The sequence below is a fragment of the Otolemur garnettii genome, unplaced genomic scaffold (genome assembly GCF_000181295.1).
Source record: "Otolemur garnettii isolate 467f Iridium unplaced genomic scaffold, OtoGar3 scaffold00079, whole genome shotgun sequence".
Lineage (NCBI taxonomy): Eukaryota > Metazoa > Chordata > Mammalia > Primates > Galagidae > Otolemur > Otolemur garnettii.
This window is the reverse complement of record NW_003852474.1, coordinates 7,425,333-7,452,528: the sequence shown is the minus strand read 5'-3', so window position 1 is coordinate 7,452,528 and position 27,196 is coordinate 7,425,333. Positions and strand designations below refer to the sequence as shown.

The following is a 27,196-nucleotide window of genomic DNA, read 5'->3' as shown; positions in this document are numbered from 1 at the left end:
GCAAATGGAAACATCTCCAAGGCAAACTGACAGCTGTACTTTTGCTTTTCTTGATTATTTAAATGTAGCAGTAATGCCAAGAATGCTAAGAACCTACCATTATCGCAAATATTGACCAGTTGGGTCTTATTACAACGAAGTGTGTTTGGGGCCGGGTGCGGTGGCTCACATCTATAATCCTAGCACTCTGGCAGGCCGAGGTAAATAGACTGCTTGAGCTCAGGAATTCGAGAGCAGCCTGAGCAAGAACAAGACCCCGTCTCCACTAAAAATAGAAAACGAGCCAGGCACTGCGGCAGGCACCCGTAGTCCCAGCTACTCCAGAGGCTGAGGCAGGAGGATCACTTGAATCCAGGAGTTTGAGGTTGCTGTGAGCTATGATGCCATGGCACTCTACTCAGGGAGACCCTGTCTCAAAAAAAAAAAAAAAAAAAATAGGGCAGTGCCTGTGGCTCCAGGAGTTGGGCACTGGCCCCATATACCGTGAGTGGCAGGTTTGAGCCCAACCCCAGCCAAAACTACAAAAAAAAGGGGAGCGGAAAAGACTTCATTTCCCCATTGATTAAAAAAAAAAAGGCAAATAATAATTTTTTTTTAAAAATGCATTTGGAACACTTCGTAGATTTTCTACACCCAGAGAATTTCATCTGAAACATGCTTCCAGGATAACTATGCCAGCTACTGCTTCTCATCGGTTTTCTCTTTACCATTCTGCCCTCCTTTTCTTCCTTCCTATCACCCCTCTTACCTTTCCTGAGTCCTGTTGTCCTCTATTTCTGTTCCCGTATTACGTGACTTAGCTAGTTGACTTACAGATTAAAATATGAAGGAAGTTATTGTTGGACTTCTGAAATATCATTTTCCAATGGAGTACAAGATATAGTCTACCATTTAAGTTCAAATATTGAGAACGGATTCCCTGACTTCAGCCTCCCAGAACCTTACTACGCTATAAGTCTAACATACTGTTACGGGTTGAATTGTATCCCTCCCCCTGTCGCCCAAATTCAAAGTTGAAATCCTAATCCAGAATTAGGAACCTTATTTGGAAATAAGGTCATTACAGATATAATTAATAACGATGAATCTGCCCTGGAGTAGGGTGGGCCCCAACCTAACATGACTAGTGACACTTGGAAGCCAGGTGCAGTGGCTCACACCTGTAATCCTAACACTCTTGGAGGCCAAGGTGGGTGCATTGCTTGAGCTCAAGAGTTCAAGACCAGCCTGAGCAAGAGGAGACTCTGTCTCTAATAAAAATAGAAAAACTAGCCAGGTGTTGTGGCAGGCACCTGTGGTCCCAGCTACTTGGGAGACAGGCAAGAAGATCGCTCAAGCCTAAGAGTTTAAAGTTGCTGTGAGCTATAATGACACCGAAGCACTCTACCCAGGGTGACAGAGTAAGACTCTGTCTCAGAAAAAAAAGGGTGGGTGACACTTGGACACGCCAAGGATCACTGAAGATGGCCAACAAACCATTAGAACCTGGAGAGAAGCACAAAGGTTTCCCTTCACAGACCTCAGAAGGAAGCACCTCTGCCAACACTTCCAGCCTCCAGGACTCTGAAATGAGAAATGACAGCTGGGTAAACCATCCGGTCTGCGGGATTTTATCATGGCAACTCGAGCAAAGTAACATTCATGCCATGTCTCTGTCCACCCAGACATTCAACAACATGTATTATTTGGTCAAATGAATTCTAACACAGAGAGAAATAACTAAGACACTAACCTCTCCCTCAAATAAAGGCAAGTTCACATATCGTGGTCAGATGTAAAAATTTAAATAGTTGTTGCTGTCTGTAATTCAAGGAGCTTTCACATAGCTTTTTCATGAGAATCATATTTATTTTTTACCCTTAAAAATTGTGTTTTACACCTAACTTTAAAATTGTATATAAGCAGCCTAATGTGCAAAAAGCAACCTTTCACTTCATCCATGATAGGTATGGAATGAGGGACTCATAAAATGAGAAACTGTGAAATTAAGAAAAATGAGAGCATGTGACCCACATTACAGGGCACTGTAAACAGAATCATATGAGAGGAATTAGTCTCACAAATCAGGAGACTGAATAGAAAAATCCAGAAGGAAAACCATCACCAGGCCTCTGCTGTAGCTCAGCCACAGGTCGTACACTTCGTTTCTTCATTCTGAGCCTTGGTTCCCTCAAGTGCTTCTGCCCACGGTCTTGGGCACAGCAGCCGGCTTCACTGTGACCTTCCCAGGTCTCACGGAGCTGGAAGGCTCTGTGGCATTTATTCTGTTGACCCTCACTCCTGGCTCTCCTCCTGCTCTGGCTGTTCCTCCCAAACCTGTTACAGGCCTATCCCCTGTCGTCCTTGTCACACTCTCAGCGCTCTCCCAAATGGAGCTGGTCCACTATTTCCCAGCCTGTATTTCTAACCCTGGCCTCTGGCCTGCTAAGCAGCAATGGTAATAATTACCATAGCTCTCTAGGAGAAGCTACGTTAATAATCATGATAATAATGCCTCTATTGACATGTGAGCACTGTGGAAAGTATCCGGCAGGTAATATGAAAAACAGGGATCTACATGGCTGGTTTACATTGGAGACAGCTCTCCTCTACTTACACTGATACTTTGCTAAACACTGTGTTTTTACAGTTACACAGCGTGAAGAGATAAGATGACTTGGGGGAAAAATGCTTGTTAATACATCTTAAGGAAAGTTAACACATCCCAACATCTTGTTTATGGCCTTTTTCGGTTTAACAGGGGCTCATTTTACCTAGAGAAAAGTTAAAGCCCAATCTGTCTCTGAATTAGAAATCAGAGGGGGACCCAACAGCTTTAAAGTGCTTTATGCAGGTCCTTCCTAAGACTCAACAACTGGGAAGAAAAGATAAAGGACAGAGCCTAATGAAGTGCTTATGGTCCTTGTTTATCCTAATAACACAAACTCTGAGCTTCGAGTATTTTGGAAACAGTCACTGCCACTTGGAGGTTGATTCAAGTCCCCCTTTGAGCCCTGGTAAAGAGGTGGCAGGAAGCACCACAGGGGAAAGTGTTCTAATTTAAATGTTAAGAGGACCATTATAGGACCTTAATTCCTTCTAGCAAATAGAGCATGTACTTATATGACCACAAGCCATGAATATAACCACTCTAGAAAGAAAAAGAAAACTGGGGGTGGGGTTAAGGGGTGATGAACTCTCCACTCTAAAGAGTTGTCTGTAGACTCTTCACGTTTGTTGGTGAGTGACGGGATAAGTCTGGAGAAGACCGATTTAGGGAGACAGTGGGCAAAGAGAAGCAGGCCTTGAACCAGCTAAAACTCTAGGCCCCCAGCTAAACCAGGACAAATCCTCAACTCCCAAGTCTACCTGTTCTTGAACCCTCTGAAGAAACACCATGACCAATGCTTTCATTTAATAAACTCCTCCTCAAGAATACAACCCGTGTGTGGGCCAAAACCACAGCCCCTCTGGTGTTGGGGTACTTCTGAGAATTAAAGGAAAACAACAAACAGAAAGAGCAACAAACTATTGTCCAAGCTATTTGCTTCTCTTTCTCAAAACTCTTCACTAAAAACACCCTTCCACGTAGATGAGAAAGAGAGCTTGAAGAATATTAAGTGCTTGACAGAGTTCCTAGAAATTGTCAGACGAGAATAATTCTCTTTCTAGATAGGACAACAATAGTGGCCAAGAAAAAAAAATACTGTTTATTAGGAACATAATTATGGAAATTTCACTATAATTAGGGAGAATCTCAAATTCTGTATTTTATAAATGTTTCCAGCTTTTGCTTTTCCTTATAAATTCTGGCCAAATTCCCAGCATGCATTTATCTGATGATGTCTCAAGTGATGGCAAACACAGGCGATCATATTCCGGTTGTTTCCACTGCTTGTTTCTTCACAGTGCCCTCCCCTCCCATGCCTTTGAAGGCAGGGTGCCCTCAGAATGCTTTAGGGCCAGAAGACAGAGCCCGGCACAGCTTCATAACCTGCGAAGGTAGCTCAGATACTTCTTCAAGTCGCTGGTGTTTTTCTGCCATTCTGGGTAGCGTTAAAACTGGACAGAGGGCAGGTTAGCAGGCTTCTACCAAAGCAAATTAGACATGAAAATGGGCTGGAGAAATGCAAATGTCTTGGGGACCAAGTGAGTTTCCTCAGATGACATGAATATCTCAGTGGAATCAGAGTATGCATGCAAAGCTGCTGGTGTCTGTGGCAAAAAAGATGAGACTGAAGTGCCACTGATTTGTTCTCCTGAACTCTGCTTTATCCTCAATTACTTTTAACCACAAACTGAGATATCTCATCTACTGCAGTGACAATTAAAATGTCACCCTTGAGACAGTAAGAGCACAGACTCTTAGGGCTTCTGCTGCAGAGAAAGATAAAGACTGCCAGTGTCACATCTGGACTGTGTGTAGGACTTTCTTTCCCACAGAGGATTTGATCACTTCCCAGGGCTTTGAAAGAGCCTTGCCACCTGAAAATAAATACATGTCACCTCGACATTGGTGACAATGTGGCCATTCATGGTGAACTCTTGGAGAATTTAAAACCTAGTATCCCATCAAGTTTCCTAAGAGACAAGTCTCAAAATACCTGTGGTTCTGGCCCTGAGAACTCATTTGCCCTTTCCTCTGCAGTGAATCAGAGGAGAGAGCTTGCTGTTCTTCTAAGGGCGTTGAGGTTGACTCCATTTGAGTTGATAAAACTGCCTCCCAACTGTGTAGTTCTTTTTCCCATTTTCTCCCCTTTTTCCTTTTAATAAACTCCCTGCTGTGACACAAGAGACTGGAGCAGCAAAGCTGAAGGTCTCTCATGAATGATAAAAATGACTTAATCTGCTAGCAAGGGAAGCATTGTGTCTCCGCTATGCAATACTATCAACATTACGCATGTGCAGGAGGGAGAAGAATGCTCCCCGCCTCACAAAGATGTTCACCCCCTAATCCCTGGAACCTGTGAATGTGTTCCCTTCCATGGCACAAGGGCCTCTCCAGATGTGATTAAATCAAGGATCTTGAGCTGGAGAGATTATCCTGGATTATCCCAGTGGGCCCAATGTAATCACTAGTGTCCTTATAAGGAAAAGAGGGAGAAGGAGGGTCAGAGAAGCAAAGGCGAGAGGGAGGAGGTTGCTGACGTGGAGAATGGAGGAAGGGACTAGGAGTCAAGGAATGTGGAAACCTTGTAAACACTGGAGATAGCAAGGAGACAGATTTCCTATGTCCTCCAGAACAAGCCTACCAACACCCTGATTTTAGCCCAGTGGAACCTATTTCAACTCCTGATCTTCAGCACTACAGGCAGCCCTGAATTATAAATATCTGACTTACGTACAACTCACACTTATGAACACAGCCTATTCAATTAAGTCCCCAAGTTACAAACATCCAACTGATGACCTATGACTCTCATTTACCTATTATAGGTGATAAGTAAATGTATCTATTCCAACTTACAAACTCAACTAAGAACAAATCTATGGGACCTATCTCATTCATAACCCAGGGACTGCCTATATATGTTGTTTCAACCCACTGAATCTGTGATGATTTGTTACAGCAGCAATAGGAAACTAATACTACCTATTACTTCCTCCCTCCTGATCTAATCCAATCTAGGAGTTTTGGTAAGTAGAGGGGAAAAATCTAGCTAATATCCAAATTCTATGTCTCTACTTCTTCAACTCTCAATTATCTGTTCCATCAACAGAAACTAACCAAATGAATTTTCCATTATTTGAAAACTACCCAGCACTGTAGAGTTTTTAAGGCTGGATAAACTGAAGGCCCTCTAAGCCAAACCTCTAATTTTATCCAAGAAGGAGAAAAAAAAAGAATGTAGAGAGGTTCAGGGAATGCCCACATATAACCTAGTTACTGGTGACTTTTGCTGGCATTCTAATCCAGTTTTTTTGAATTGCTGGTTTCTCTGCATGTATTGTTGACAACTCTGTCCTTCAGAAGCACTGTCTTCCTTCCCTAAGCCAATTCTCTTGGCCAATTGTCCTTTGAAATAAATATTTCAATTAGTAAAATATGCCTATTTTGCACTTTCCAAATAGGAAGTAGCACAGGTTAGCCAGCAAATGCATGCCAAACCAGACTGGCTCAGAGAACTCCAGTTCATATCACCATGTCAGTTCATAATGGACTAGGACAAGCTACTATGTTATTTTGGTAACAACCAAAGACTGAAATCTTAAGGCCTAGTGAATTCAGCTTGTGCTGACAGGTAGAAGACACTGAATGTCAATATACAGGCTTGAATTCCATCCAAAACACTGATGACAGTTTTTCCCACCCCAAAACTCACAACTTTTACAGGACTTGTTTTTCTGTTTGTTTTTTAACCAAAATCATATACTTAGGACTGGAAGTGACCTTAGGAATCATTATTTCAAGCCTTCTTTCAGAGAATTCTCTCTGCAACAGACCCTACATAGGGATTTGACCCAGAAGCACATTTGAACAATGTAGCAGAGGCTCTCTGCTCCCAGCCAGGGCTTCGAGTCTTGTTTTTCATATAATCAGCATCATAAGTGATCACACAAAGAACAAGCTCATTTGACTGCCAAATGAACTGAGTTACATGGACTTGTAAACACCCCTAAATGAATAAAAAAAATCAAAGGGAGAACAATACAGCTGTCCTTGAGAATCCCTAGGGGACTGGTTCCAGGACCCCTGAGGATACCAAAATCTAAGGATGCTGAAGTCTCTGATAATAAAAGGCATAATATTTCCATATAACCTATGCACAGATTCCCACATACTTGAAATAATCTCCACATTAGTAAAATGAATGCTATGTAAATAGCTGTTATACTGTATTGGTTTTGTATTTGTATTTTTTATTGCCTTTTGTTTGATTTTTGGTTTATCTGTTGGGATAGGATCTCCCTCTGTTGCCCAGGCTGGAATACAATGGCATCATCACAGCTCACAGCCACTACAAACTCCTGAGCTCAAGGGATCCTCCTGCCTTAGCCTCCTAAGCAGCTGGTTAATTTTTTGTAGAAACAGGATCTTGCTGTGTTCCCCACCCTTGTCTTGAACATCTGGCCTCAAGCAATACTCTTGTCTCAGCCTCTTAAAGTGCTGGGATTACAGGTGTGAGCCACTGTGTCTGGCCTTTGTTTTCTTTCTTTCCTAGTATTTTCGACCAAGGTTAGTTGATTCCACAGATGTTGAAGACTGACTATATTGCATCAAATGTAATTAAGTTTTATTTACAAGGGAGTATACTAAATCTAAAAGAAAAAATCCAACTAGAAACTAGCAATCTAGAAAAAGACTTTAAGATTCTCCACTAGATTGTAAACTCCCTGAGGGCAGACACTGAATATACTTATTCTCTCCTGCCTACCATACGCATTTAACCACAGGTGCACAATCAGTATGGGTCCCTGCTTAGCTCTCAGAAATGGTGAGATTCTCTAGAAAATGTTTACAAATAGGAACATTGCCTTCTTCTGGCTCTTTAATGGAACTCATGCTTCCCTAGCCCCATAAATACCTGCAGATTTAAACTTTTCCTGATGGCCCAGGTTCCCATGCCAATGTTTGCTCCTTGGCTTGAAGCTTATTTTCCTCTGGGTTTAAGGTAGGTCTGATGGTTTGCATGTGCTGTAGAGTGAAAGGGTGCTGCTAGACGCATTGTACAAAAAGATCAGAAAGTCGGCCTCCCTGACATGTGGTGACCTTGAGCTCCTGACCACAAAGACAGAACAGCCTGGTCTTATTTCCCCCCCTCTTGACAACCATGCACTTTACTGTGACTCTTGTCAACTGTCACTTCAGTGGTGTACACCATATAGGGGCAGCCAGTGGTCGAGCACGCAGACACAGCAAATCAACCAAGAATAAAAACCACAATTGACAAACATTTACAAGAAGGGCAATTTCCTTTTAAAAAGACAGCCAGAGCAACCACCTGCTTTGCTTTAAAATCCAAATGGCATAGTAAAAGGGCACCAGGTTTGAGATCAGATTGGAGGTGAACTCCAGCTATGTCTTGGTTTCTCATACGTTCAACAGAGGCAATAATTATGAGATAAGTTGTAAGTAAGATGCTACTAATTATTAGTTGCTGTTAACTATTATTGTTATTTGTTTAGCATTGTATGAGTGCTTACTGCAATTCTGTTTAGCAGTGTCAAAGAATGCTTCTAACTAAAACATTAATATAGTTTATCCTGAAGGTTTGCTTTTCCTTTGAATTTTTATCCGGGGCTTTAGTTGAAGCTTTTAAAAGCCTGCTATGCAGATTTACCACCCCTGTTATAAACCATTTTTCTGAAACCTGGAGACAAACAGCAGAAGTAAAAATACCACCTCAACTAAAGGAAAAGAGGAGAGAAAGAAGGAGGGAGGGCCAGTCTATATTATCAGCAAGACAAGCTTGAAAAGCTTTTTTTAAGAGGATCTGTATAATTGCATATGCCTTTCTATTTTTTCTAAATTTTAATTTCTCATTATGAGATTTTTCTCATCAATAATTTACATCCTTCTGAAAATGTCATATTAGGTAAACAATGTCAGGAACACGTGAGATGTGTTAAAATATGAACTGATCAAAGAAAAAACAAACTTCATAACGAACAGTGGTGCCGCTGTCATAGAACTGCAGAAAAGAATCATGACTAGAAATGCCTACCCAGTGACAGCCCCATAATGACTTCTGGGTGCTAAATACAGACAAGGTCCAAGTTCCCAAAGCTTAACTCTGTCTGGTTTTATCACATACACTTGGCAAAAGCATGCTATCCAGATGAAGCCTTCCTGACTGGCCACGCCTAACAAAACGCCCCCAACAGGGACGGCCTTCTCCCTAATTGCCAGGGGAGAAACAGATCCCTTGTATATCCTTGGTGTCTACCCAGACTGTATTAAAAAGCCCTTGATCCTACCTCAGCAACAAAAAGGGCACTGCCATCAGTTAAAGTTGTTGTGTGATAAATCTGAATATTGCATAATGGAGGGGGAAAAAAATCCTCCGCAGAGGACCATAGTAGAGCTGTAAGAGGGCTGTGTGAGGCTATTTCATCATGATTTTATCACAGAGTAGTGACCTGCAGGATAACTCAAACTACAATTAACGCCTGAAAAGCCCTTGGAATATAGTGTGATATGTACTCTTATAAAATGGCTGTTATGATAATGCATTTGAATTCCTAAGTCCTTATATGCAATGTTGCTCCCCTTACTTTTCCTGTAAACAGAGAACAAGGGCATTTTTCTTGTAGCAGTTGTGCTTCACTGTGAGAAAGTCTATGTCAATCAGCTGGTTTGCAATTAAGGCCAGCAGAAGCCACCTGACTCCTACTGTGTCACAAGGAAAGGACAGCTAGGAGAGTGCCCCACAGGCTCTGCGGTCCTGCTGGCTCCTTCTCCACACCAGGGCCTGCGCTGTGTCTGCGCTCTGGCTCAGGCAGTCAAGAAGGGACTCAGCAGTGTCTTCAAGATCAAATCACCTCTGCCTGGCAGCACGGCTTTGCCAAGCATCTTGCCCGCCGTCTCCTCTGCAGCTGGAGGCATTAACAAAGGAATACAGTTCTCAGTTCTCTGAGCGCCACCTCACCTTCTGCTCATAATGGACAACGGCTGCTGCCAGAGGCGCTTCCACCGTCAGGGAAGCAGGGTCACTGGTGCCTTTGGGAGTCTGATGAAAGCCACAGGCACTCTTCTCAGAAGAGACAAGAATGAAAGAAAGAGAAATGCATGTGTGATGTGAGGGGTTCCCTGATCTGCAGGTTAAGGATACGGGGCCCCTGACAGTATATGAATGTGAGACCCTTGTCCCAAATATATTTATATACTTACATAAATATAAATAATTATATATCATGAAACATCTTGAGCATATTTATATACACATGTTACTTATTTCTTATAATCCTGTACGCTGATTAGAAAACTCAGCTAAAAATAATTGGGTGACTTGTTCAAGGTCAGGACCTAAAATCTAAAAGTGCCATATAAGAAATAGCATTATGAGGTGGCACCTGTGGCTCACTGAGTAGGGCGCCAGCCCCATATACCAAGGGTGGCAGGCTCAAGCCCAGCCCCAGCCAAAATGCAACAAAAAAATATCTGGGTATTGTGGTGGGCACCTGTAGTCCCAGCTACGCAAGAGGCTGAGGCAAGAGAATCACCTAAGCCCAAGAGCTGGAGGTTGCTGTGAGCTGTGATGCCACAGCACTCTACCATGGGTGATAAAGTGAGACTCTGTATCTAAAAAATAAATAAATAACATTATGTGAAAATTTCTTAAGCATGTATCAATTTAAAATCCTCTAGAAAATCATTACCTAAAAATTTCTCAATTTGACTACTTGGGTAGTCATATTTTGAGATCTGTAAGTCATATTTTGAGATCTGATCATCCTTACTTAATACTTGGGTAGTCATATTTTGAGATTTGATCATCCTTACTTAAAAGGACAGTCATTCATAGTATGTGCACCAACAAAGCTTTCATACTTCCAAGAGCAAGTCCTGAGAAAGTCATGTACCTTTGTTCTCCAGTGTTCATAAGCTTTCAATATCAAAGAAGAAACTGAGGAAAAGTACATCACTAAAAAGGGAAGTCATTCAACCGAATACCAGAAAAACAAATCCAGCAGCATATAAAAGGATTATATACCATAACCAAGTGAAATATTCCAGGAATGCAAGGTTGGTTCAACATATGAAAATCAGTCAACATATTAAACCCATTAATAGAATAAAACCTACATAATCATCTCAATAGATATAGAAAAAAAAAACCTCTGACAAAATCAAACACCCTTTTGTGATAAAAACACTCAAACTGGCAATAGAAGGGAAATTCCTCAATCTGATAAAGGGCCATGTATGAGAAAACCACAGATAATATCACACTCAATAGTGGAGGACTGAAAGCTTTCCCCTTAACATCGGGGAAAAGCCACGAATGTATACTCTCATCACTACCATTCAACGTTCTAGTGGAGAGTCTAATCAGGCCAATAAGAAAAAGAATTAAAAGCCAACCAGACTAAAAAGGAAAGCAAAACTCTCTATTCACAGATGATCCTGAATATATAAAATCTTAAGAAATAAAACACACAACTATTAGGACTCATGAATATACTCAGTAAGGTTGCAGAATACAAAATTAATATACAAGAAACTAAGTAAAAACATCAGGGGTCTCTGTTTCTTTTTTTTTTTGTAGTTTTTGGCCGGGGCTGGGTTTGAACCCCCCACCTCTGGCATATGGGGCTGGTGCCCTACTCCTTTGAGCCACAGGCACCACCTGGGGTCCCTGTGTTTCTATCACTAAATAATTATTAGCACCTAAAAGAGAGTCATCTTTTAATTTCATTTCAACATGAGATACAGAAATATAAAATTCAGAATTTGCTTTAGCTTTTAAAACTACCTATTATATTTGGTTAAAAGAAATGTTTCCTGGTAGACACACAGCTCTGGAAAATGTGGACGGAAATATCCTTTTGTTTATACAGCCAAGAAGGTTGAGTGATGAGAATTAGAAAAGATTCTGAAGCAACAAACAATCTTCTGCTGGGCCCATTAAAGAGCAGCTAATCTGTTCAAGTTTTAATTCTCTTCTAATGGATTTTCTTCCAAGTACTTTCTAGCAGTTGTGATCAGTTCAAAATATTGCAACTTGATGTTCGTACCAACTAGGAAGCAATGAATGGCTACATTTTCATTTATTTAATTTATATTTTTACTTTGGCCCAATCTCCCAGAGATTTTTAAACACCATTAAGTACTTCACAATATTGGTGGGGACTATTTCCTTTGTCATTTTCATTAGAATTAACATAGAAGTAGTATCTTATTCCAATAACACAGAACATGCTTCTTAGGTAATATAAACCAAGCATACACAGAAAGGAAAATTGTTTTGCATTTCAAAAAGCATTCCATTTATTTCTTTTCTGAAGACTTGAATACAAACCCTGCCTGCTCTGAAATTTGTGAGATATAAAGTAAACCTGTGGACCAGGAGCTTCTGATTAAGTTCCAGGAAATTCCTTTCATATCAGGACCACATTAAATACATGCTCAGTCACCGGCTTCAATGGTGAATTATAATTGCCTATGTATTTGTAAACTCACATATTTCTTTTGCTGTTTATATTGTCTTAAAAAAAAAAAGACTCCAGTTATAAGTACAACTTCAGTTAAAGAAAGCAACAACTAAACATCTCTTTCTATAAATCAGACAGTTCATCACCTGATTCCCTTCCAATTTATATATGGATTTTACTATCTATTCAGAACTTGATTCTAATTTATAAGTGGCAAGCAAAGTCAAAGTATTAAGAAGCAGGATATAATTGAATACCCAACACTCTTTACACTGTGAAAGCAAATTGTTTAGAAATGCAATACTAAAAAAAGATTCCCTAATATTTTAGACCTATCCCTCACATGGATGCTTTGGCTCTTTGGAAGGAAATGTTTCTCCAAATTTTTTCATTTATCCCCTTTTTTGGCCACGAAAATTCAAAAGAGGCAGTAAAAAGAAAACCATAGACTCTATAGCAGAGCTCTTCAATAATGTAAAAGAATATCATCTCATTTAAACCTCATAATAAATCAGCGGCATGCTACCTCATTTATTCTTAAGGAACCTGAGGCTCAGAGAGGTTAAGTTATTTGCTTGTAAGATGACACAATCAGCAAACAGCCCTTCAGAATGCGAACCCATTGCAGGGTGGTCTCAACCCCTTGCCTTAAGTGGATTTTCGAACCTACCTTAAAATTAATGTCTTATTCCCAAACTTTCTTTTTTTCAAGACATTTGAAGTTATTTTTGTCATGTTTCAATATGTCACAATCACTTAGATCCAAGAATCTGTTAATTCTACCCAACTATCTCAAGACATAAATTTAGCCTGTTTACTGTTTCCACGTCTCCAAAACAACACTTTTGTACGGAATGAGAGTCACACAGCTAGAAGACATGGCCTGACCGCATGTAGAACCCAAGAAGAAACTGCAAGATGATCTGCATGGAGGGAAAAAAACCACTTTACAGTTTCAGATAACTTTCCTAAGGTAGTTTCACTAATTATATTGCTGCACCATCATTACAGTATTATTAGTAAAGTTACATTAAGTGTTATGATAGATTTGACAAGTCGTGGCAAACAGTTGTAACCATTTCCTTCATCCATAAAACCTGTCAAATTAGAGGTTCTATGGGTAAACAAATAATTAACAGAAAACAGAGTATTTTTATACATTTTAAATGCTGACCAAAAAGCACTCCCTAAAATGACAAATGAATTCCAATCATGCACAGTGACGACTGCTTAACTATAATTCCACTAGTCCAAAATATATAACTATATTATTCAGTTAGAAAGTTCAGAATGTCAAGATGTTTCTCCACATATACTTCACTGTACCCGTTGGAGACCATTTATATGAGGTCTCACAATTAAGTTCACAAACTCATCCTAGAAAAAGTGCTACATACTTCATTTCTGAATATCACTACAGTCACCAGATGGCCAAGGGGAGCACTTCAAAGGAAACCACAGAAATGAGGGCTGTGGCACTTTTCCTAGGATGACTTTGCAAACTTACACTGTCAGACTTTGTATGTACACATGTACTATATAAATCTAAAAAGTTAGATGAGACCTGAGAACTCACGTCTCATGATTCTGTCATTGAAGACACTTGTTATAGAAGGGTGGGCTACCTGGAGGACAACCAGACGCCTGAGTTAAGATCCCTGCTCCGCCATCCTAGCTGGGAGACCTTGAGCAAGTTACCTTGGGCCTTTGTCTCTTGCTCTATAAAATGGGGAGTAAGAGAATCTACCTCCCAGGTTATGAGGAGTAACTGAGATGATACAGGATAACATGAAGAACTCAGCTTCCATTTCACAAACCCTAAAACACCCTGACGCCAGCAGGTCACACGCCCTTCCAAGGAGATGCTGACCCTAAATGTCAGAACAACAACTCAAGGGTCTTTTTATAGTCTCTTACACTTTGAAAACAAATTTTTCAAAATCCATTTAAAACAGTCCAAAATTAGACAAGTTTACTAATTTTTCCTGGCTATGTAGCCTCACCCAATTATGTCTGAATCAAAATCACTTTACAAAACACTCTAAATGCAGAGAGTATGAAATAGATTTATGCTAAAATGGTTTCTGGAGACCTTCCATTTAAGTCGTTATTCAAAGTAACTACGAAGAATCTATTTGTTACCTTTCATAGTCTAATATTTAATACTATCTTCTCTGTTCCATTATCTGAAACTTCCATTTCTATGGATATTGGGGGGAAAAAAAAAGTCTCCCCTACGCCAAGGTTCTCTCTCTCTACACCCTCAATGTTCCTCTTATTCTGGGCCTGGGCTGCCCCTGCTTCCTCCTCTGAGACCTTCCTCCATCAGTTTTCCCAGATCCTCCCTAAAAGGAAGAACACCCAGAGGCCTCCCTTTCCTTCCTCTTCTCCATTCTCTCACCTGCCCACTCTCACTGTGGGTGACTGTGCTGATACAGCTGACCAGGGTCCCCAGTCTCTCACCATTTCCTACCTCTCCCACCTTTTCCTCCCACCCCCCTTCACAAGCTGCTTTCCCTCCTCCCACAGCTCCTCCCTGGCTTCAGCCCACTTCTCATTCTCTCCCCTGTCCTGGACAATCTTATCCAATTTCTTGGCCATCACCAGCACCTATATACTTTACTGATAGCTCCCAAATACTTATTTCCATCCTGAAATGACCTTTTCCTTAAATGTCAGGATCATACAGCAAACTTTCTACAGGCAATCCACCTGCATGGCCCACAGGCATCCAAATGCAACACGCGTGAACCCAAACGCTTCATCTTTCCCCACTCAGCCCACTCTACCTCCTACATTCCCTCTCTCATCCCACAACCTAGACACCCTAAAAGCACCCCTCTCCCCCTCAATCCAGTCAAGGGACAAAGTCTGCCAACATGACCCCCTAAAAGCCTGTCTAACCTCTCTCCCTCTGTCCATCCCCACTGGCAGAGTCTGCTCAGCCATCACTCCCTGCCTGACCTCCTGATCCTCCAAACACGGCCCCTCCCAATCACCAGATTCATCTACATACACTGCCTTCTAGAAGAAATAAAAGGCAAATGTGACCATTTTGCTCCCCTGCTCAAAACCCTCAATAGCTGGCCATCACCTACTAGAAAATGTTGGAGCTCCTTAGAGAGCCATGCAAGGAAGGCCCTCTGGGCACAGGCCTCTGCTCTTCTCCCCAGACTCCTCTCCAGCTCTTCCTGAACGCCTCAGACAGGCAACCTACCTGCACTGCTTGTTGCTATCATTTACAACTTGCTAATTGTCACTTCTGTGCCTTTGTTTACATTATTACACTTGCCATATCCTGTTCTGTCACTTTCTCCAGGAAACCTTCCCTACCCATAAAACTCAATGCTGGGTAGGGTACCCTTTTACCCACTCCACAGGATTTTAGGCAAAAACTCTACTGAGACTACTTGAAACAATCTGTTTCAGGCTAAAGCAGGCGTCCTCAAACTACAGCCCCAGGGGTCACATGTAGCCCACCGAGGACATTTATCTGGCCCGCCGGGTGTTTTTGCTGCCACTGTCTGTCCTGCTTAGCAGCCAACTCATCTCGGAGCCCACAGACCGGCCCTCCAACGGTCTGAGGGACAGTGAACTGGCCCCCTGTTTAAAAAGTTTGAGGACCCCTGGACTAAAGCATGAACACATCAAGGGGAAATAGGGTTTATTCATTTCTGTCTGGGTCAATACATTGCTCATCTCAACCCAGAAATTGATAAATTCTCATGAAGGAAGTTACAAAGAGCAGCTTAAAGCCTTCTCTACTGTACACATACTGTGTTACCTTATTGTATATGCATATAATATTCTAGCACTCTAAAATATCACTTTCATCCTGCTGAGGGATAAGAGAAAGGAAAAGAAGAGAAATTAATTTATATAACTAATTACCTGCCTAAATATTAGACACCAAAATGCCACACTTCCTTCTAGACTATAAATATTTAATTATCATACTTAGAACTTGTTAATTCAGTCTGGGAGTTTTAATTCAAGGTGGGGGTGGAGTGGGGTGAGAGTTGCTAGGTAGTAGGTAAAATTCACCAGCCTTCCCACTGAAGACTTGTCTCAAGTATTCTGCTCATATTGTACTAACAGATTAAATTCTACCTATTAAAAAAAAGTAAAGGAAGTCACCTACAAGGATTACTTCTCAAAAGAAATTGTACTATGCTCTAGGGAAGGAATTACCTTTGATGAAAGGAACACAGTTAACAAAGTCTTTGTGGCACCAGCTGAGCTGTCCTCTCCTACACATGGACATGCTTCTGAGAAGGATTTGGCAGGCTCTGCATGCAACTCTGTACTGGACTCCAAAATATCCCACAGCGGATGATGAATGGTGCTCGGCATGCATGGAATTTATCTGCATCACCCAACATAACCTGAGCCCAGGCCATGCAGGCAAGACCATGGGCTTCATTCTAGAGAATCACATAGCTTGAGCCACTACCAGTAAGTACACCATAGTAAAATATTAACCCATTTGATTTTATATTAAAACAGAGAAAGCCACTGCCAGTGGATGTCAGTTGGAGTCTTGTGGTTTTCCCATCTTGGCTGATGTTGTAATCTATTTTCTCCAGATGACAGACAGCTCACATATTTTGTTGAAAGGTTCTCCCATGCTACATCCTCCCTTCAGAGGAATCCTCAACTCCACCACCACCACAGAAGAGGAAGGGATGATTAAGAGGATTAAACATTTGGATCCTGAGGAAATGGGGACGGCCTGGCAAGCATGGTCTACCTTCCTCATCTCTGGAAAATCTGAGCTTCTATTTCAGTAAACTATGAAGTCTGTGGCCAAGAAGATACCTGCTTCTCAGCCTGAGGTCGAGTCGTCAACCTCCAACAGTACTTTCCATCTCAGCAGTTCTGAGGAACAACTCTAGTAGGCTCCCCGCAGGGAATACAGCTGGTAGGAAAGGAAGCATGTGGGGGCCATGCTGACAACTTGTCTTCTTAGCCAAGGCAAGGGTCCCAGACCAAACGCCTGAAAATGCAACTAACGTTCAGAGAGTAGCTGACCACCATCAGGTGCTTTTTGTGTTCTTATGAAGCTCAAGTGTTTCTTCTTTCCACCTGAGTATTAAATCTTTAATTCTGAGTGTTTTTTGGGTTTTTCTGCAAGTTGTCTAAGTCTCCTAATTATCCTGTTATTTGTACTATGTATTGATAACCAATAAAATGTGTTTTCTTCAATTTGAAAGAAAATGCATTAATTTGATGGTAACAGTACCAAAGTAATAACGCACCAGTTCCTTACCTTACATGTATAAAGCCTCACCTATCTCCAGACTTGAGGGCAATTAATTTCCCTCTTTTCTTCCCTCAACTGGAAGGAAAAGCTGCACATTACAAGAAATGGTTCAACAAATTAGTCAGATCATATAATAGGCCACGATGTGTAAGGCAATACCGTGGCCAACAGGAGCATAAATACAACCTATGGCTTCAAACAACACTAAACACTACTGCAAGCACCACCTCCACTGGCTTACCCACGTCCCAGGGTTACAAGATTTAAATTTGTCCCCCTATTCCTGAAAACTCAGATTTCTTTTCCAAATCTGAAAAACCCACAAGTGTTTAAATCCAATCTGGCATTCCTATATGCAACTATTTTTCTGGTGACATAGGACTAGAAATTAAACATAGAAACTGCAGCTAAATTTGACAACCTAATGGACTCGGGATACTTTGGTGCTGGCCGACAGGCTACAGAAGGTCCCAGACTAACAGGTCTAAGACCCATCATTGGTTCCACTTGGAATCTGAGTTGTTGGTTTCTCCCAGGATGCTAGAAAAGTTGCAATTTGAAGCTACAGCCATAGAGTAGCACAGTAATTCTGCAAATGCCTGCCCCCGTGCCTTCCCTCCCAAACAGATAATGGCTAGGAGAAAATGAGGACATTTGGTTTGAGTTCTGGGCATCCACAGGACTTACCGAGAGATTGTCCACAAATCCAAAAGTGTGTCTAATACTCTCAGCATTTGCTCCTGCTGCAGCACAAACAGCCAGCCTTGGAAGGACTGACAACAACTGAAAAGCTATAAAAAGTGATTAGCCTATTTATTACAAATTGTGTTTACTTAAGTTTTCATGTTTACTTCCCACTATATCCCCACTGGAATACAATTAACCACCCCCTCACTCATCAGAATTATATTAGAAAGACTCACAAAAATAAAATAAATGCTGCATCTAAATGTAACCTTCAAGCTTTATGAAACTGTAATACTGTTACACAAATAGGAAGAAAAAAATGCAGTATCTCAAAGGATCTTCTTTTCCAAAAAAAATTTTTAGACATTTAGTTCTTGCAACTCTAAGTTTGGTCTATGGACCAACACCATCATTTGATAAATAGTTAAAAATGCAGGCTCCTGGCCTGACCCTGGTCCTAATGATCAGAGGAGATATATATATATATATATATATATATTTTTTTTTTTTTTTTGAGACAGAGCCTCAAGCTGTCCCCCTCTGGGTAGAGTGCCGTGGCTTTACAGCTCACAGCAACCTCCAACTCCTGGGCTCAAGCGAGTCTCCTGCCTCAGCCTCCCAAGTAGCTGGGACCACAGGCGCCTGCCACATCACCTGGCTATTTTTTGGTTGCAGCCGTCATTGTTGTTTGGCGGATCCGGGCTGGATTCGAACCCGCCACCTTAGGTGTATGTGGCTGGTGCCTCAGAGGGTATATTTTAACAAGGTCACTAGGTTATTGGATGCACATTCAAGTTCTAGAAGCATTCCCTAGATGAGAGTTAAGCATATTGACCTATGCTCTCAAAAAAGCTTTCTACATCTCGGGTCTTTTCTTCCTCTAGAAGCAGTCTACAGAAAAACAACTATATTTTTAAATTCTAAAACAAAAACAGATTATTTACTGGTGATGATCCACTGCAGTAAAGCCTTTTTTGTATCTGAAATGCCAGGCAACTAATTTGACACTTCAACGAAGATTGACAGAAAATTTGTTCTGTCACTTCATAACTCAGGTAAACTGTACAGGTATGACAAGAAAAATTTAACAAAGACCAACAGACTCACATTACAGTCCTCTGGGGGATTTTTGGAAACTAATTTCCTGTCCATAAAAAAAGGAAAAGTAAAATTAGTTTCAGTATCAAGGTAAGCACGTAACTCTAAACTGAGTTGCTATGTTAGAGTGGTCTCCAAATTACCCTCATTGTTGTTTACTTCTGCCAACAATGAGCCTCCTGGGAAGAAATTACATGAAGAAGTTTAAGTACCTTCTATGCCATTCTCCATGTGTGAGTGGAGAAACTGCAGCGGGGAAGTACACAAGTGAATACAATTAATGACTTCTCCACTCTGATTCCTACTACCCAGAGATGGGAGTGCTCGTAGAATTCTGAAGTGGGAAGGAATCTCAGAAATAACCTGTTGCTGCTGGTCCGCTTATCCGGGAATGTTTTTCTGCAGAGTCAGGACACTGTGGCCAGCCCACATCACATCACCGTTAAGGGCCCTCACACTCACTGATCTTGCTCCTGCCTTTGAGCAACCCGGAGTAACTTTATTCCCACTTGCCCATTAAACACCTTCACATAGTTGAGGCGCCTATCAGGTTCCCAGGTGTTAGTGCCTTAGCTTAGATTAAACTCATTTAGTTTCTTGGATTGCACGGTTTCCTCTTACCCTGGCATAATGGTGTATTTTGTTTCAGTGATTATAATTAGCCTGACATAATTTAATTGAGACCAACAGAGCCAAATGAAGTCATTTGATGTAATGGTTGATAACGCAATACATTCTTAGTAAAAGATCAAAGATTATGGAACAGTTAATATATCTACAGATCTTAGAACTACAATCATAAGTAAGGACACATTTATCTGCCAGACTGTTACGCACAACTAAGAAAAACTACCAACCTCTACCCAAAAACGTCTCTGGGTCCCACTGCCAGGGACAGAGCTCTGTACCATGTGGACTGCTGAACCTGACCCAATGTGGCCTTTCTGTATCCTTCCTTGTTTATGAAAAAAAGACATTTTGAAGGAAGCAAAGGATATAGTAGAACTACATTTGGCATTCACAGAGCAATTGACACTTTTATTGCTTAACATCACAACCTTGAGTTAGGCCAGTATAAGTGCTGTCATTTTGTAAGTGATTAAACCAAGACTGGGAATAGGAAATGAGAAAAATTGTGAGCTGCCCAGGGCCAAACAGAAAGGAAGATTAGAGCCAGCTGAATTCAGAAACCTCAGTTAAATTCCCAAACAAAAGGAACAGCCAACACTGAAAACAAGTTTTATAGATTTCACTTTGAAACAAAACAACAACAACAAAAAATTATATTACCATTAAATGATATTAAAATCATCTTTTATGGCGTTGATTTTTCTTCCAAGTCTTTATTCTCAAAATAAATAAAATTTAAACAGGCAAATCTATTCCACATTAAAAATTCCATTCACATACAAAAAATTCTGCATTCCAAATTGAAAGATTAACTTTTTTTTCTTAATTTGACTATTAACCTGTATTAAGCCAAAAGGCCTCATTCCAGTTGCTAATCTAAAGTGTCATTGATTAGACCAATTCTGGTTCACAAGGACATTCTCCTAAAATAGATCTTAGCATTTTATAACCCTCCTACATTTTCACTAAGGAAAATCTGGGAACACAGGAAGAAATCCTTTCCCCACACACAGTGCTCATCTTCACCATCATCAAAAGACATCTGGTTAAAATTCATCCGCATATCCAACAAGCATCCTCCCTAGGCCCCTCCTCTCCTTGTGACCTCCAGCTCAGCTGCAGTCCAACTTCTGCACCCTGAATTACCCAGTCTCCCAACCTGCTTTCTCCACACTCCCTCCACAAGGCTGGGCCTGGATAGTCAACAGCGTATGTAGCACTCCATTGCTTTCCATAGACCCATCCTACCTCTGTCATAGTGGTGACTAACACACCCTAGCCCTGTTTCCCCTCTTACAGGTGCATCCTGAGGCTTTCAGCCAATGAGAGCCGCTACAGACCAGACTTTGCAATATGAGGACCACATATGGCCTTTTGGATCCTTGAGTGCAGTGAGGCCTTTTGACTAAGTCCAAGTTTTACAAACAAATCCTCTTAATAAAGGGACTTGTTCTGTGAAGTTTGGATTCGGTGAGAGGGGGCACACTTGGGGATCTGGAGGGCCACATGTGGCCTTGGGGCTGTAGGTTCCCCACTTCCACGGGCTCTGTGGAGTTTTCTGACACTATGGAGAGCCTGAGAATCTGACCACAGAGGCCTGGCAGAAGCCCTGGTGTGGGAACGTCCACTGGCAGTTACTATGACAGGAACCAAGAGCATCTGTGGACACTAGTGGGCAGCCTCGTGCATAGACCAAGAGTTAGTAGCTCTGCTTCACTGCCCTCCTCCTACCTGTGTTAGTTAACAACTTGATCTTCACCAAACACTCTGCACTTTAGTTCCCTGTATTCCATCCAATCTTCCCTACATGTAGTTTTCCTCCCCTTTAATTTACTCCTCCTGAAAATCTACTTCTCCAGGACTCCCCAACTGCAATGCCATTCCCCCAAGAACATCCTAACTCTCTCAAAAGGATGTGCCCACCCCACCCACCCGCAAGAAGGAAGTGTCAGCTTTGGACTGAAGATATTTATGCGTATGGTTTATTCTCCTGTAAATTCCCAGCAGACACTCTTGTCTTTTGCATCCCCTACAGTTGGGTTTTTTAAACTGCAGGTTCCACCCCTGGACGGAAAATTTTTTTAAAAAAAGAAATGAGAACAGAAAATATCAAAGGGCACTATACACAGTAAGAGTAAATGTTATTTCAGGCACTCTTGCTTCAGTTCTGTATATGCATGTACATGAGGGTAGTGGGCTGCAAAATTACATGGATGTGTGGCTGTGGGTCATGACTATTTGAAAGCCACTGCCCTATAGTACCTATCCAATAGTAAAGCCTAATATTCTGTAAATGCTTATTGAACAAATTGGTAAGTATAAAATGATTTATAATAACTCCAAAGGCTCCAGTATAAAGTACAATGCCTATCTGAAGAAATAGGAATATGGATTCCAGTTAATATGAAGGTATGGGGGGGATAGTACAGAAGATCTAAATACTTAGTATTGTATATTGATAAACTTTCTCTCCAATAATTAAATGTGTTTATATTTAAGGAAGATTACATATAAATTTGATTAAGTTCATTTTGGAACAAAAAGTTTTCTCACTCACTGAAACCACCTCGTGGTTCTGCACGTAGTATAGGTAATTCCACCATGATTCATAAAAGAATCTTTCAGAGACACCATGAAAGCCTTTGTTCAAGTTCTTTCTTTGCTCAAGATGCCTCTATGTCCTCTCAATACCCCACCCCCACCGTCTGTAAAAATCCCATTCATCTTTCAAGACTTAGTTCAAAGGCCACCTTTTTCATGGAAGCCTTTTTTTGAACTCAATTTTTTCTCTGTCCCTCCTCCACCACCCACCCTAGTCCCAAATATGGTCTCTTTTCTGAATCACCAGTGTTGAAAACTTCCTTTTTCATCTGTGTTCTTGTCTCAGTTCCCTTACTAGACAGTAGTACGCGCAACCCAGTCTTTACTCATCTTTGCAACCCCCACAGCAACCAGCACAAGGTCTTGTACTTAAGAGATGATCAATAAATATTTGTTAAGTGAATAAAGCAACAGTTAGCCTGTTAAAAGGGATGGTCATTATTTTAAAGGCCCTGAGGAATGGCTTATACAACTAGCAGCTAATCAAAAGCTGGTGGACCGCAGGAGGAGAAGCAAGAGGAGGGGGCGGCGGAGTGGTTGCACTGCTCCTCTGGACATCTGCCCCTATAAACTTACTGAATCCCCAACTCTTCCAGATGCTACAGAAGCTACGAAGCTGGGGCCTAAATAAGCACCTTCACCCATTCCAGGTTTTCCATCCTTGATCCATACAAGGAAAGGGAAGTGGAATTAGTATTGGAAATTAAGGCTACCCTTTCAACTTTAGGGTATAGCTAAAAAGAAAAGTTGAAACAACCACCTGAATTAATTCAGGCTCAAAAGCCACCCTGAAAAACAAGTATGGAAATTTCTGAGTAGAGGAAAGGACGTACAAAAAGACCAAGGAGGTAGTTCTTGAATTAACAATTGTTGGGCTAGGTGCCTGCAGCTCAGTGGTTAGGGTGCCAGCCACATACATGGGGCTGGTGGGTTCAAACCTGGCCCATGCCTGCTAAACAACAATGACAACAAAAAAAATAGCTGGGCATTGTGGCAGGCACCTATAGTCTCAGCTACTTGGGAGGCTGAGGCAAGAGAATCGCTAAAGCTCAAGAGTTTGAGGTAGCTGTGAGCTGTGACGCCATAGCTCTCTACTGAGGATAACATAATAAGACTCTGTCTCGGCTCGGCACCTGTGGCTCAAGTGGCTAAGGTGTCAGCCTAAGGTGGCAGGTTTGAATCCAGCCTGGGCCCGCCAAACAACAATGACGGCTGCAACCAAAAAATAGCTGGGTATTTGGCAGGCGCCTGTGGTCCCAGCTACTTGGGAGGCTGAGGCAGGAGACTCACTTGAGCCCTGGAGTTGGAGGTTGCTGTGAGCTGTGATGCCATGGCACTCTACCCAGGGGGATGGCTTAAGGCTCTGTCTCAAAAAACAAAAAAAGACTGTCTCAAAAAAAACCAAAATTGATTGTCTATGTTGATTACATTCAACAGTATTGAACCTTCATATTGCCTATACAGTCATTTGAGGACAATCTCTGTGACCACTAGAATAAACTACCTCAGGTTCAAAGCCATAGTCAACTAATAAACTGCAGTTTGTTTTACTGCAAAACAATATCCACCATTTAGAAAAAGTTGTCAGGGATTAAAACAAGATTCTCTTGCCATTAATCCATACCTCCTCCTCCTCCCTCCAGAAGTAAAAAATTTTATGCGATGAATTAAAGAAGTTTTCAACGGTCTTTATTTAAAATGAATATCTTTTTATGAGTTAATTCATAATTAACAGGCATAATTTCTAAATAATGTTTTTCTGCTTTCAAATTTTTAATTTTACACCATATCATTGAGGGCTCTGACCTTTTCTTTCTTTGACATTTTAACAGAACTTTAACTTCCAGTATATCAAGGTTTTGCTTTGTAGTTAATTTCAAAGCCGTCCTCATAAATGGAGAGACATCTGAAGTACTCTAGAAAATGCACTGGATTTGAAGTCAGAAAACGGGGCTTTGAAGCTAATTCTTGGTTCAAATAGAGCTGTTCTACCACTAGGTGTGCAACCTTGGGCAGGTTTCCTGATCTCACCAATCCTCAATTTACCTGTCTACAAAATGGGACTAATAACAGCACTTGCCGTTGGGAAGATTAAATGAGGTGAAATATGTATATACCTAGAACAATATGTGGTAAATAGTGTTTTGAAATGGTAAATGTTAGTTTTTAAACTCTGCTGTCGTTTGTTTTATAGTGTCAGTATGGTCATTGAACAGTTCAAAGCTTCCATTTCCTCATCTAAAAAATGGGACTACTGCCACTTACCACTTCCAGGATTAAGATAATTCATATATGAAAACAGTAGATATGAAAATATTAGACATACAGAAAACACTCAAATTATCAGTTATTTTGAATCACCTATCAGCTTAAAAATAAACCATAAGCTGGGGGCAGCGCCTGTGGCTCAAAGGAGTAGGGCACTGGCCCCATAAGCCGGAGGTGGCGGGTTCAAACCCAGCCCTGGCCCAAAACTGCAAAAAATAAATAAATAAATAAAACTAAAATAAATAAACCATAAGCTTAAAAGTTCAAGTAAACCATAAAATTGAAAATACCATACGGAAATTCACCTGTTATCTCAGACAACATCTGTGTTTAAAATGCATACTCAAGGAGTTTAGCTTGTTTTTAACTTATCAGAAACATAAAAGCTTTTGTAAAATGTAAATTCTAAATCTGCAAAACAAGAAACATCCCCTGGTTAAACCAAACTGCCCCGCTCTATTGTAATAAAGAAAGCCTGCATGTTTTCATATGGCAAAAACTGATGCACTCATTAAAATATGATTGCATGTATAAAAAATGCTTAGTTTTTGCTTTGTGAAAAAAATAACAAATGTACTTACTGTAGCTACTATAAACTTCGAGTCAATTCAACAAACGTTTTTATTCTGTGACACTGCTCCAGGTAATTCAGGTGGGAACTAAGGATGCAAGGGGAAGCAGAGCACAGGCTCTATGCTGGAAAGACACACAACCTACGGCTGGTAATCTCAAAATATTACTTGTAAAAGTCCTGAGGGGGTCCAATTTGAGTCAGCAAGCAGATAAACAGTATAACATATGCCAAAACAATAACTTCTTCCTTTCAACCAAAAAACTGCCTTTCAAAAGCAAAAGTCATGTTTCCTTTTAAAAAGTATAGTTGCTACCTGGAAATCTGTTGAATTTGTGCCAGAAACCAACATTTCTAAATGTAAACCTATAAAATAAAAGGTATCTGTAAACGAAAGGCTGAAATAACCCCAGGAGCAGCAACACAGTAATTAGCAACTTTTATAGAGTAATAACACCTTTCATATTCTTCCTACACTGGCTCTTTGAAGTTTCTAGTGTAATATGTAAAAGTTTCATTACATTAGGGTCCATCCTTGTGTGTTTTATAGGTGCCAGCATTAGGCAAAGCAAGATGTACTTACGTATCATGGGATCTTTTATAAGAAACTGTTCAATAATGCGCTAGCTTTGTGTCCAGTTTATTTTGTTACACCTGTCTTAGTAAGTCACTAAAAGCCTGTATTTATGGAAGATATTCACAGATCCACATATCATCTATATGAGCCATAAATCGTAGAGCAATTGAGCTTTAAAATTGTCCATTGCATATTCATGTGCACACCACTTGCAGTTTTAGACACATGTGAACTCTTTACTGAATTAAAGCAAAGAAGAAAAAAAAAAAGCTCAGTTCTACAATAAGCGATTACCAGAGGCAGAACAGAGTGCAGTTAATATGCTTGTTCCAGCAGATGTTCATCCCCGTAAATATTAAACATAACACAAGTTCCTCCAGGAATATGCAGGCAGTAATTTCACCACCTGAATAGTGCTGGTTAGAAACATTTAAGAGATAATGGGGTGGGGGCGGGCGGCGGAAAAAAAAAGGGGCAACAAGAGAGATGTTAAAGCAGCCAATGGGATTTTTAAGACACCCGCAACTGAAATTAAACTGCTTCCAGCGGCGATTTACCTACAGCAGCTCCTCAACGCGTGATCCCGGAGAAACTAAACCCGGAGTGTTCCCAGGCTGCGAGCCGCGAGCGTGGCAAAAAGAGATACATGGGGCGCCCAGTGGGGTGGGGTGGAGTACAACTGTACAGAGGTGTGAAGAAAGGGCCCAGAGGAATTGTGAACCTCGAGGAAACGAGTCTCTCTGGCCCAAGGCCTCTGGAATTCCCGCACGGAGGAACACTCGCCTCTTGCCCTGGGTGTTCACTTTTCCATCTCGGGTGGGAGTGGGTGGGAGACGCAGAAAGAATGCAGCCTCCAAGACCAGGCACAGGCAGAGAGACGGCTCGAGCATCCTCTAAGGCCACTTGGCCAGCAGCACCAACTCCAGGGGGTCGCTGGTGTGAACCCGAGGTTCTTAGAGAAGAGGAGCGGGAGCAATCGGAGGTCAGGGAAGTGAGAGGGGCTGGGGGCCAACGAATGAATCCCCAGGCGTTAGTGACACGTTCCTAAAATCGCTTCTTTCTCTCTCCATGGCTGCGTTCTGCCCCTGGCTACCTAGATCCCCAGCCCCGCGGGCCGCCGCGAGGAAGAGGACAGAAAAAGGGGCAAAGAGACCAGAAGACTGCCATGCATCCCCCTGGGAAGGCAGGAAGAGCCGCCGAAGCGGGTGCCCGGACCCACCCCACCCCCACGGCGGCCGGCAACCCGGAGCCCCCGGCCCAGGTGAGGGTGCGCGGGCCGCCGCGGCCGCCCCTCGCCGCTCCCGCCTGCTCTAAGCGGCCGGCACCGGGACTCACCACAGCGACTCGAGGTCCCATTCCTGGAGCAGGGCTAAGTCGAAGCTGTCCATGGTGGAAGGTGTCAGCAGCGCCGCCGCCGCTACCGCTG

At 41.6% G+C, this 27,196-nt stretch overlaps 1 protein-coding gene across 1 annotated transcript in view; it reads right to left on the bottom strand.

Annotated features, from left to right (window-relative positions):
* The window catches only part of AFF3 (AF4/FMR2 family member 3), a 529,930-nt gene that overhangs the window by 498,905 nt on the left and 3,829 nt on the right, over positions 1–27,196 (bottom strand). Inside the window, exon 2 of the mRNA XM_012807928.1 lies at positions 27,106–27,193. Coding sequence (XP_012663382.1) covers positions 27,106–27,193 — 88 coding nt within the window. The remainder of the gene's footprint in view (positions 1–27,105; positions 27,194–27,196) is intronic.